Consider the following 12,705-nt stretch of genomic DNA (forward strand, 5'->3'; position numbering starts at 1 on the left):
AAGTGAAAGAAAAGCTTAAGGTCCCTATGGCCAGATCTCTACATTGGTCATAGATTTACTTCATCCTGGATAATCCCTCCTGCAACATCAGATGGAATCACAAACTCTAAACTTCACTTCTCTACTGCCACCCTGCTCCATGCCTTTTCCGAAAATGGGGAACACTGATTGGTATTATTTTATGCCATGAGATTAGGGAAGCAACCGCTCGACTGCTTTAGCTCCCACATCCTTCGTGAGCAAGAAGATGACTTCTAGAGGGCTGATCAGGTGGATCGTCAGACCAAAAAAAGAGTTCTCCAGACAAGCCAGAAATTAAGGAAGAAGTAATAACTTTGGAGTGCTTGGGACTAGGAAGTCATATGTGTTCTGTAGAGATCAGTTCAAGCAAAAGGAACTTTGAAATGAGCATGGTCAGCCTCTTTGGAATCCAGTTGGGAAGCCAGGGTCTAGGGTCTTCCATTTGCCAAGGCTTTGTCTCCCTGGCTTGTATCTTGGGTATCCCCTCAACCTTGCCTTTCCTGCCGGATGAGTTTCCTATAGAAAAGACTAGACCCTTCTGCCCTCACCATCAGGGCCAGAACTCCTCTCTAGGCTGATGTTTGGGAGGGTTCGCCCTTAGTAACAGCTGCTGAGAAGAGGAAGGGAGTGGGGACCACACTTCCTCAGCTGTTCCTCAGACCAACTGTGTGTTTCGCCATCTTGTGCTCCCATTAGAAAGGTAAAGTAAAGGAAGCTGCCCAGCGCTACCAGTACGCCCTGAAGAAGTTCCCTAGAGAAGGGTTTGGTGAGGACTTGAAAACTTTCCGGGAACTAAAGGTGTCTCTCCTCCTCAACCTCTCTCGGTGTCGCAGGAAAATGAACGTAAGTCCCTGTCACCCAACTCCTTTCTGCAATCCTGGAAGCTGATAGCCCATGTCACTCATTAGCTTCTACCAGGCCCCCGAAATCCTCCTCTGCCCCATTTGGAACTTGGTTGTCCTTCACAGAGCACTGACATTTGCAATTTGAAAGAAATAAGTCTAAGTATAATCTATATCTCAATCTGTAAAGAAATTAATGCTGCAAGTACTTTGCAGCTTTCTAAATGTTCATAATTTCACTGAAAGTGATGAGAATACAATCTTTTCCCACCCCCATACCACCCAGTCAATGTTCTGGTCTTTGGGAAAATGTGAGAGCAGTGGTCACTAGAATTCCAGTTGCAATTAGATATGAATTGTAGTCGTTACTCTCAGGTATAGTCCCTTGTCATTTGAAGAAGGGCTAAGAGGAGGGCTCAGGACCATGGTCTTGAAAGTTTAACTTCTGAGGCTATTGAACTTTTTGCCTCTTTCCTCATCTTTGTATCCCAGCATGCCATGTCCCTTCTCATCCTAGAGGGAATCTCAGAACTCCCCCTGGACCTTGACTGTCTCCCTGGTATGCCACGGTCCTTCCTGCCTACTTTGCAGACCCGTCTCAGATGCCTCCAGCCACTGCTCCCTCAGCCACTGCCCTTTAACATAAAGACACTCCAAGCCAAGAACCCTCTCTCAGGTTTTGGAAATAGCTAAGATAGCATCAGGAGTCTCTGACATCCACCAGCCTGAGGTCTCACAGTTCTTCAGGAGATAAACACAATCCAAGCCGTACAGACGTATCGATCAATTAAAAACTCAGCTGGACGGAAGCAAAATTTAAACCTCATGGCCAGGGATCTTCCAGAAAGATGATTTGCGTGTGTAACCTTTAGATCATCCATTTCAGACCCTAAACCCTGACACTTGGAAGGAGCCTGAGATAAACCTGACTGTCTCAGAGAACACAGCCATGACCTTCAGAGGCAGAGTTGCCCCATGGTGCTGAGGGAAGTGGGGACGTGGAAGAGGCCCCCCGATGCCGGGAAGGGAGAGGGTGGTGGTCTCGGGAGACAGTGAGGTTTTCATGCCCACGGGGTCTCCTGTAAAATGAAAGGAACAGCACCAAGGCCTCCCTTGGCACCAGCCGAGCAGGATGAGGCAAAGCTCAGAAGTTGCTGCCAACCCACTGATCTCTTTTCCCTACCAAATAATAGACTTTTTTAAAATGCCCTCATATTTTCAGGAATCATGATGGTCCCAAAAGAACAAATAAAAGGGTAAGGCTGGAAGCGGAGCAGGGATAGAAGGCGACCCATAAAAGCTGAAATTCTTTCTAGCTCCACATTTGTTCAGAAGCGGTTGTTAACCACCTCCTGGGCCAGTACTGTGCCAAGCACCAGACGTCTGTCTTCTTAGGTAGAGGATTTCCTGTCAACTTTTTAAAAATGTTTTTACCTATGCCCCAGGGCCTTTGTTCTGCCCAAGGCCTTGTTCTCTGCCTTAGGACTCATGACTATAACCAGAGGCTACCATGCTATACTGTGGCTTTGACACTAAAAGAAGGGGGAACCTTCCCTTTGAGCTTAGTATTTAAGGGAATACTAAAAACTGCAGACTGTCTAGGCGGCGCTGTTCCCCACCCCACCCCACAGTCTGTGTTCACAGCCCTGTGAGCATGTTCCTCACAGGGACAGCACAGACCTCAGTCACAGCCGGGGTCTTCTCTTCTTTTGTTTTGTTTTGTTTTTAATTTTAAGTGTTTCCTAAGTAAGGAACCAGTGAAGAAAAGGAACAGACCAGAAAAGCCTCTGAAATAGAAAGAAAACGATAATTAATGAGCACCTACTGTGTGCCAGGAACTGTGCAGGGCTTTTAAATATTGTATCACACTTGATACTACCTCTGGAGTAGGTATGGATGAGAAAATACATCATACACTCAGGGGTTATGAAGCTGGTCAGAGAATTGAACCCAAGTCTGTCTGACACCCCCTCTCCCTCTAGTCTCCGTAGTCAGTGCAGTTTCCTTTACAGACGTCATCTTCCTGGACTTTACAGGACACCTTCTCCCCGTCCCTTAGAAAGCCGAAGTGTAGTGCATGTAGCAGGAAGGTATGGGGCTCAGACCAGGGTCCACGTGAGTTGTGGACGTGTGCGTTTGCCTCCTACACGCGTGGATAACTTCAGGAGCTTCGCTGGAAAGGGTTGGTGTTTGACTTCCGGGCTGAGAACTGTATTAGAAAGGCAAAAAGGGAAAATTACAACTATTTTAATATTCTGGGCAGCTAAAGTCCAGTGAGCAGTCGCAAGGCTACACAGGACAAAGACAGAAGGAACTTGCAGTCCACAGGCCCCATGGCTAGAGCCATGTCAGGCACATCTAGCGTCCCAGGCTTTCCATCCATGAATGTCAAAAAATGTACAAATAATTTGTTTTATTCCCAAGTTGTCTATTTTTTATATCTCATCAATGACTCATTTGCACACCTATTGTAATGACAGGATTTTGGAATGGCGGAGGAATTTGCTACTAAGGCCCTGGAGCTGAAACCGAAATCTTATGAAGCTTACTATGCGAGAGCAAGGGCAAAACGCAGCAGCAGGTGAGGAGAGAGAGAGAGGGTGAAAGCAAGAGGTCTCTTTTCTGAAAATTTGGCCAAGGCAGCGTCGGCCACCCTGGGGCATATGTACCCAAATACATCTCTGTCCTTGAGAACTGTCAGGGCCAAGCTTTGGGGATGGCTCTGATAGCACAGCCCTCAGCTCAAGATCGGCAAATCTGCTGGGCTGTGGAGACCACGAATGTTTCACTTCGGGAGAAACTTTTTCACTGGAGAATGGCAGCTTCTTCCAAGAAGCCTCTGTCATATCTCAGGCACTTTCCAACGCCCAAAGCAGCTAGCATGAAGAGACAACGGTGACTTAAAGAAGTCACTTAAGCAGAGCATCCGACCACCCCTTTTAGAAGGGAAAGTAGGATGGTTCACTTAACATCACAGGTTCCTCTTCCTTCTCCCATAGGCGTTTGGGGAATCCCGGATTAGTCAGTCTTCCTTCTGGGGCTGTCCTCAAGTCTGGTGGCATCAGACCGCCTTCCACCTAAACCATCACCCACCACACACACACACGGAGTCATGAGGTCCTTACTGTCAGGATGGAGAGGACCCAAGAGAACACCATTCCACATTCCTCGTGCCCATCTGCTGTAGTTTGGCCAGTGGGCAGAAAAGCTCCCAGAAGAACCTAGAACCTGCCATCAGTGATCTTTGTGTAACTTGTCACTGTCTCTTATGCCTCCTGCCCTCCTTCTCCCCAGCTGCATGGGAAAGAACTGCTTCAGGTTCACTGCTATGACCAGGGGCATATGGTCCTGAAAATCACACCCAGGTTGAGGCTAGTGATGGTGGTGGCAGTGATCGCACTCTTATCTAGCTGGGGTAACAAAGTCCTCACAGAAACCTGACTCAAATTCTCCTTCCCTCTGGATTGTTCCTTTTTCACAAGGCCAGTTGCCCCTCTCAGGTGATACTAGTAGAGAAGACGGGAATGTCTCTGACAGTTCATTTCTTCTTTTGTAAATTAGAGTCTCCTTGGAGTCAGCTCAGCTCCAGCCCTGAGTGGCCTAGTCAGCAAGCCTAATGCCTGCCCCGCTTTGATAGAGCAAATGGAGACACAGCAGTTCTGAGAGATGAGGGTTAGAAAGGGCAGAGGACAGGGTTCTTGCCTAGAGTAGAACAGGCCTGAAATTTGGAGCTAAAATATTGAGAACATAAAGAAAAATTTCTGCTGGATCAGCAAGATTTTTAAATATGTAGTTATTTTTGTTCCTAAGCTACTTGACAGTGACCCTGTAAATGACAACCCCACCCAACTTCCATACTGCCTGGTGTGTGTTTGGGCACCAAAACAACTTCCTGAAGGGCCTGGCTGGACTGACACAATGGGGCATTTCTCTACTGTTCCCAGAGAGGCCAGAAGGAAGATGGAGGCTGAATGGGTTAGGGAATCATTCGGACTCTTCCAGAATGAGTCTACCTGTTTCCTTCCCTATAAATCCAACTAAACCGAAACACCCCAGACTCCCACAGACGCCACCACAGCTCTCTGAGATAGTGACCATGTTCTCAGCTCTTGGTGCTTTCTCTGGATTCAGAATAACTCCAGCTCCTGTGTTCACATTTTGTCAAGCAGACAGTTCGCAGCAGCCTTAGAGGACCTGAACGAGGCCATCAAGCTGTGTCCCAACAACCGTGAGATCCAGAGGCTTCTGCTGCGAGTGGAAGAAGAGTGTAGACAGATGCAGCAGCCGCAGCAGCCACCACCGCCGCCGCCACCACCGCAGCCTCAGCAACAGTTGCCGGAAGAAGCAGAACCTGAACCACAGCATGAAGACATATACTCTGTACAGGATATATTCGAGGAGGAGTACCTGGAACAGGATGTTGAAAATGTTTCCATTGGCCTCCAGACAGAGGCCCGGCCCAGCCAGGGGCTCCCAGTCATCCAGAGCCCACCCTCTTCTCCCCCGCCTCGGGACTCAGCCTACATCTCCAGCTCACCTCTTGGCTCTCATCAGGTTTTTGACTTCCGGTCCAGTAGTTCTGTAGGCTCTCCCACTAGACAGACCTATCAGTCCACCTCACCTGCCCTTTCTCCAACTCATCAGAACTCACATTACAGGCCTAGCCCACCACACACTTCCCCGGCTCATCAGGGAGGATCTTACCGTTTCAGCCCCCCTCCTGTGGGAGGACAGGGCAAAGAATACCCAAGCCCTCCCCCTTCCCCTCTCCGGAGAGGCCCTCAGTATCGGGCCAGCCCTCCAGCTGAAAGTATGAGTGTCTATAGATCCCAGTCTGGTTCACCGGTGCGCTATCAGCAGGAAACAAACATGAGTCAGCTTCCTGGCAGACCCAAATCTCCATTATCCAAAATGGCCCAGCGGCCCTACCAGATGCCTCAGCTCCCTGTGGCAGTTCCCCAGCAAGGGCTCAGGCTACAGCCTGCCAAGGCCCAGATTGTGAGAAGTAACCAGCCCAGCCCAGCCGTCCATTCAAGCACCGTCATCCCCACAGGAGCCTATGGCCAAGTAGCCCATTCAATGGCCAGTAAATACCAGTCTTCACAAGGAGACATAGGAGTCAGCCAGAGCCGGTTGGTTTATCAAGGGTCAATTGGGGGGATCGTAGGGGATGGGAGGCCGGTGCAGCACGTCCAAGCCAGCCTGAGTGCAGGTGCCATCTGTCAGCATGGAGGGTTGACCAAAGAGGACCTTCCACAGCGGCCTTCCTCAGCATACCGGGGTGGCGCAAGATACAGCCAGACGCCGCAGATCGGACGCAGCCAGTCAGCGTCCTATTACCCAGTCTGTCACTCAAAACTAGATCTGGAGCGCTCCTCCAGCCAACTAGGTTCCCCTGATGTATCACATTTAATCAGAAGACCTATTAGCGTCAATCCTAACGAAATCAAACCCCACCCGCCAACTCCCAGGCCATTGCTGCATTCCCAAAGCGTAGGCCTTCGCTTCTCTCCATCTAGCAATAGTATCTCCTCCACCTCCAACCTAACTCCGACCTTCCGGCCATCTTCTTCCATCCAGCAAATGGAGATCCCACTGAAACCCGCATATGAGAGGTCATGTGACGAGCTGTCGCCAGTGTCTCCAACTCAAGGAGGTTACCCCAGTGAGCCCACCCGATCCAGGACCACACCGTTCATGGGGATCATAGACAAAACAGCACGGACTCAGCAGTACCCCCACCTCCACCAGCAGAATCGGACCTGGGCGGTGTCATCTGTGGACACTGTCCTCAGTCCCACGTCTCCAGGCAACCTGCCTCAGCCCGAGTCCTTCAGTCCACCGTCATCCATCAGCAACATTGCCTTTTATAACAAAACCAACAATGCACAGAATGGCCATTTGCTGGAGGACGATTATTACAGCCCCCATGGGTTGCTGGCTAATGGGTCTCGTGGAGACCTCTTGGAGCGAGTCAGCCAGGCCTCCTCCTATCCCGATGTGAAGGTAGCTCGGACTCTACCTGTGGCTCAGGCATACCAGGACAACCTGTACAGGCAGCTGTCCCGAGACTCTCGGCAAGGGCAGACATCCCCTATCAAACCAAAGAGACCATTTGTGGAGTCTAATGTTTAAAAGACGTTTTGTTGGAGTGAGACCCATATGTTTTCACTGCACATTTTCAGGCTTGGTTTCCACATTTGAGGTAGCTCCCTGGCTTAATTTCTCATGTAGTTTCTGTGTGGTGTTCAGAGGTGGCAGCCCACATGCTGAAATCCTTTGCATGCAGCCGACTGGGAAGCGGCCTCCCAGGAGCCAGGACTTCAGTTTCTCTTGTCTGTGCCCAGCCACATGCTCTCTCCCTCTCTTCAGATGCCAACGAGGAGATTTTCATGCCGTGTGCTTTAACCCAGGGAGATCAGACACACTGGTCAGCTTTTTCCAGGAGACAATCGCTTTCACTGATGTTCTTGTTGTGTAATTGTCTTTTTCCGTTTTTAAAAAATAAGGTGTTCTTGTTCGTTTTCTTCTAGAAACTTTAGAAAGAGTGTGATGCCCCTTTGCCTTTGCATTCTTAGCCAGTGTCACCCACACAGCCAGCCGCAGCGCACTCTCATGCTGTGGCCCCTCCCCAGACCGCCAGCGCCCTGCAGCTGCCAGGTCTACAGTGTACATTAGGATTACTGCTGGTCTTCCTAGGGAGGTAAAAGGATCAAAGAGAGAGAGAGAAGAAATAAATGCTAAATTGGAAGAAAACCCCAATATAATTATGTAAAATGTCACTACATTGATTTTCCAAGAGGCATCATAGGAACATGTAAAAAACAATCAGCCCTTTAAATATTGCAGTCAGCCAAGGAAATTAGATGAGAATTGTGGCTATTAAGAGAATTCACTGAGAGTTATTCTCTAGGTTTTTAGCCAACAACCACTAAAAGCTGCTGCTTTTCCAGGGTACGGGAAGGAATGAATACATAGAAAAACAAAAAAGATTGTTCTAAATTCTCAGTGAAAGGCAATAGGAAGTCTGTTCTGGAGACATCTACTTTTTAGATCCTGATACATCACTGAATGTCATACTCCACGAAAAGGAAGCGCTTCCCAAAGGCTGGCTGCTGTGACAATCCCGTTAGCTGGATCTTCACCTACGGCCAGGTTTTGTTCTAGTGGCCCTCTTTCTGTAAACCCAGGCGGTGTCATACAGAAACCGGTTCTTTTAGAAGCAGATTGGAATCTCGGGACCATCAGACTGAGTCCCAATATTTCCACCCAGGGTCCCGCCTGTTGTTGTCTACTTTCATTTTGAGATCTATAGTTCGATTATCTATTATTACAGGAACTGTTTCTTTTCTTTTTCTAGAAGTATTTATGGGAGTGTGATATTTTAAAGTCAGACACAGCAAAAAGTGTTTTAGGGTGAAGAAAGATCCCTTTTAGCCCTGTTTTGTAGCCCTGGGTGGGGGCATGAGATAGACAGCAAGCTTCTGATCTGGTCACTGTGCACATCTAGGTCTCGTGGTCATTTGGTAGGCTGACTTTGAGTGACGCCACTATTGAGTGGATAGCAAGAATGTTGGAAGCAAAGCCTTGGCACAGGCCTGGCACTAGCTGTACATCAGCTCTTACAACTAAACAATTCAACCCAACGAACTAAGCAACTGAAACAAAACAAGCATTCGTTCTCTGTTACCAGGAACCATTCTGCTCTGTTAGGGAAGGGCTGCGGGAAGGGCAGTTTCCTGAATAAAAATCTGGCTGTGACCAGACCCATGTGTCATAATAAGTGCCCTCTGAAGGGATCATTAAGACACAGGGAACATGAACCTGAGATCAGAAGCATTTCTTTACTAATTTAGATTCTGCCAAATAGATGGACCTCTCCACCCCCAAACCTAAAACAGGCCAGGACTTGTCTCTTTGTGCTGGAAGCAATTAGTGGGACTAACTCAAGCCCTGGCCTCTTTCCACCCTCCCTGATACCTAAGGACTACCTTCTCAGCTAGACCAGGGTGGGCATCAGCATCCTCTCTCCATCTCTATAGCCCTCTCTCTCACATCAGGAAGCTGAAGCGTGTAGCTCTAGCGGCAGCCTCTAGCCAGCAGCCCAGTGGCCTCTCAGATCACTTTTTGGCCAGATCTCGGCACTGCTGGCCTCTTTGCATCTTACTCCTTACAACCGCCCTCTCGCTGAGGAGCCACTGCATTCGGAAGAATTTCTCAGTGTCTGTTAGAAAAGTGCTTCTGCTCATTTCAAATGCTACACATCCACCCGCACTCACCTGTCCAGGAGAGTGAGCAGGTCCTGTAGCTTTACAAATACACCACTGATGCCACTTCTCCCCAGGTCTCAGTTTTCCAGGACAGAAAGGAGATTTAGGGCCTATACCCTATTCAGCAAAACACCTAAAATGTCAACAGTCAAAATGCAATTATTTTTGGCCATGATAAGAGGGAGTAGATGTCACTGCTGCATGCCAGTCGTTTTTGACTAGAATATGCCAACCAGAGCTTGCTGGAGCAGGAGACATTTTTCCTTACAAGCAGACTGCCTGTGCCCTGTGCCCTGTTTGCTACTTCACTGCCATGGAACGATCCGAGTACTGTATTTCAGAGCTGCCCCTTCCCCAGCAACAAACACTCGCTGAGTCTGTGTCTGGCTTCAGGTGGGAGGAAATGGTTTACTCAATTCATACCACCCTGAAATGGAGGACAGAGGTGACAAACTTCAGCTTAATGGGTTTCTCACCAAGTTGTATGTTCCATTGGCCCAGGATTCTTGCACTAATGGGTTCCTATCACATCATGTCTATAAATGGGTGCACTTTACTGTTTGAATTTGTAACTGAAGTACTGGGTATTTAAGTGTGAGTAATGTCTTCATTAGAAAATAGAACTGCTCTTGTCTTTTAGTGTATTTTTCAAGAAAAAAATAAGGAAAGGAAAGACATCAAGCAGTGGATTACAACATTTACAGCACAAGAAATAACTTGTATATAAGCATCAAAAAGATTAAGAATTTTTTAATATGAAAAATATTTGCAGTGATTTTAAAGTGCTTTTCCAGCAATGTTCTTAGGGACTCCTGAGACACGGTTACTTTTATCTACTGGATCAGTAAGGCACACAATTAACAATTAATGTTTATTTACAAAGTAAAGGGAAAACCTGTGTAACATGAGAATTTGGCATGACAAAATGGAGACCATTTTGTATCTGCTGTTGTATCTTGTCCGGGTTGCAGACGTGCACTATTAAAGTCCCAAGTTAATAGAGCACAAACCCTTCTCGCTCTTCCCCCATGTGCCCTTCTTTTTAGATGTGTATAACTTAAACTCGATGGCTCAGGAAAATTCCATTAATTAGAATCATGTACAGCACCCCAGGTCGTTGTCCAGATATACAAGTTTGCTCATGTAGTTAAGCCTGGATTATTAAACACTTTTCCTAAATTATTGTAAACAGAACAGCTTAGAGAAAGGTATTCTCAGTCCTTATATTGTATAGTAGTTTATGAACCCCTCTCTAAATGTTGGTATTTTTATATTCCAGAGATGTACCCAATAGAAAAATGAAAAATTAATCAGTATCTAATTTAATATCCGTAAGTATTTTTCCTTAGATTTTAGTCATATACAGTGGGCTATGTGGACGTCACTTGTGCTTCACCATAGTTTACCACTAGGTGTCACTGTGGCTCTGCACTGTGCTTGTTGTGTAGCAAAGAACCGCGGTGTCCCCTCGGGGGAGAGGAGCTGCTTCCAGGGCAACAGGCAGGCAGGCTCAGAGGTTCAGGAGAAGGGAACAGAGGCCTGGAAGGGGTCTTCCTGCATCTGTGCCAGTTGTGCAAGACGAACTCTTTGAACATTACATACTTTGGACTTCAGCCAGGCAGAGGCTGGGAGAAGGTTGCCCAGAGCTCCCTTGCTCTGGTAGAGGGATAGGTAACATGGAGAAGCCCCTTCTTCCCCATGAGCCTCCCTCCTCTCAGTTCCTCTCAGCCTCCAGCTTTTATAACTCCAGAAGCGTCACAGTTGGGGGGTTTGATTCAGAGAGAGTTATTTTTCTACTGCAGAAATGCCGTGGACAAAACCAGTGCTCACTGAATCTTTGCCACAAAATGGAACAAGCTATCCCGGGGGCAAGAGGTGCCTGCCCCTGTGCCCAGCCTCCTCTTGATGCTCCCAGTGCCCAGCAGCCTCGCCCATCCTGCCTGTCTGTTCCTGGGCTGCCCATTTCTCAAGAAACCGACCTGCAAAGGCAGCTGGCCGCTGCCTCCACACCGAGGGCTGCGCGGTCCTGCTGCTTGCTCGCTGAGAGGTGCAGCTCTTTCTCCTCTTCCTCTAGGAATTCCAGACCAACCATCTACCATGACTAACAACAATGAACAAAGGGCTTAGGGGTAAGAGCTACCTACAAAGACGTGTCATGGAACCCTTCACCATGCAATGCCTTGAACTCAGCTCTGGCTGCTCCCAAGAAAAGGTGGCTGGCTGGGGGCCTGGACACAAGCACAATGGGGCTGGTGGAGCCACTGTGCAGAGCTACTTGAATAATCACTGGGTTTTCATCAACTCCTTTTGTCATACAGACCACTCAAGGGCTGAAGTGTTGGTAACCTTCATTTCGGTGTCCAAAGCCTCACAGCAGCTGAGCCACCCTGAGATGCTTGTGGCCACATGGTGGCTACAGTCAGAGCTTTGAAAGTCAGTACCAAATGAACGCATAATTGGACACCAAAAATCAAGTGTTACTTTCATGTTTCCTCACCCCTATCATCTCATTGCCTCCTGCTGACTCTGATATCGACGCTGAGCTGACTTGCCAGGCTGCCGCTGGATGCATAGAGATCAGGCCAGCGCTGCGTTCATTTTTCCAGACAGACCTACTCTGTGGAACGGAAGTGCCCTAGCTGCTTTGTTTTTGTAGCACTTGCTGGCTGAATTTTTCTTTTGCTAATCGCTAACCAGAAAGTCTGGTTAGAGGGGGCTCAACTCAATCCCTTTGGTCCCCAGAGCCAGACAAGAGTTAATTCTGGAAAATTCAGTACTTGAATGTACCTGCCTTACTGCATACCAATTTACTTGGGGAGTGGGGAGAAGTTAGAGATGCCGGCTCCAGATCTCCACTTCATTCCCAGGTGATGTTGGAAATCCTGTAAGTTACACTTCCTGTGCTGGTTTTGTTTTGTTTTTTGTTTCCTTTGGCTGATTCCTGCTGAGTGAGGCCAGGTCCTCATCAGGCTCAGGGCAGGTGCCATTTTCAGGCGTGGCCTCCTTTCCATCTAGCACAGCATCTTTGTCTCTGTTCTGTCTCCTCCAAATCCAAGATGATTTTAATTAGTACAGACATGTACAGTCTACAATTAAAGAGTGATTTGTACTAATATGATTTTGATTCTTCCTCCTCTTTGCTGTCCTTTCAAGACACTTGCTGGAAAAAGCTTTAATGCACTTAGTTTTCCCTTAGGTTTTCTATGACTCCGATGTAAAGGACTTTCTCTGTACAGTATATTACCCAATGCATGTTTGTTCTCTCCCGATACAGTGAACACCACACAGTTGTGAAGCCGTGCAGTGGGGGTGCCCCACACCCTGCAGAGGCATCGACCCCTGTGTATAAGGAAAGACATTTTCCTTTGCTGTACTTGCTTGAGCAGTTTTATTGTCTGTACATGTGAGCTGTGTGAGATAGATGTGAAAAGTTCAAATGAATGCATTTTCCTGCCCCATGTATACAGATTGTCATCTGTACAATGAACTGTATGTATGAAAGCAAATGTACTTATTTATAAATGGCTAACACTTGGAAAACCACGGTGTTGTGATGCTTTTCTCCTTCCGTT

The 12,705-nt window shown here is 47.8% G+C and overlaps 1 protein-coding gene across 1 annotated transcript in view; it reads left to right on the plus strand.

The window, feature by feature from the left end:
- Positions 1–12,676, plus strand: part of TANC2 (tetratricopeptide repeat, ankyrin repeat and coiled-coil containing 2) — a 474,294-nt gene extending 461,618 nt beyond the window's left edge. The window contains exons 25-27 of the mRNA XM_030923595.1: positions 718–864; positions 3,344–3,444; positions 5,033–12,676. Of these exons, the coding sequence (XP_030779455.1) occupies positions 718–864; positions 3,344–3,444; positions 5,033–6,998 (2,214 nt within the window). The 3' untranslated portion in view covers positions 6,999–12,676. The remainder of the gene's footprint in view (positions 1–717; positions 865–3,343; positions 3,445–5,032) is intronic.
- Positions 12,677–12,705: the final 29 nt, after the last annotated feature.

The sequence above is a fragment of the Rhinopithecus roxellana genome, chromosome 19 (assembly GCF_007565055.1).
Source record: "Rhinopithecus roxellana isolate Shanxi Qingling chromosome 19, ASM756505v1, whole genome shotgun sequence".
In the NCBI taxonomy this organism is placed as follows: domain Eukaryota; kingdom Metazoa; phylum Chordata; class Mammalia; order Primates; family Cercopithecidae; genus Rhinopithecus; species Rhinopithecus roxellana.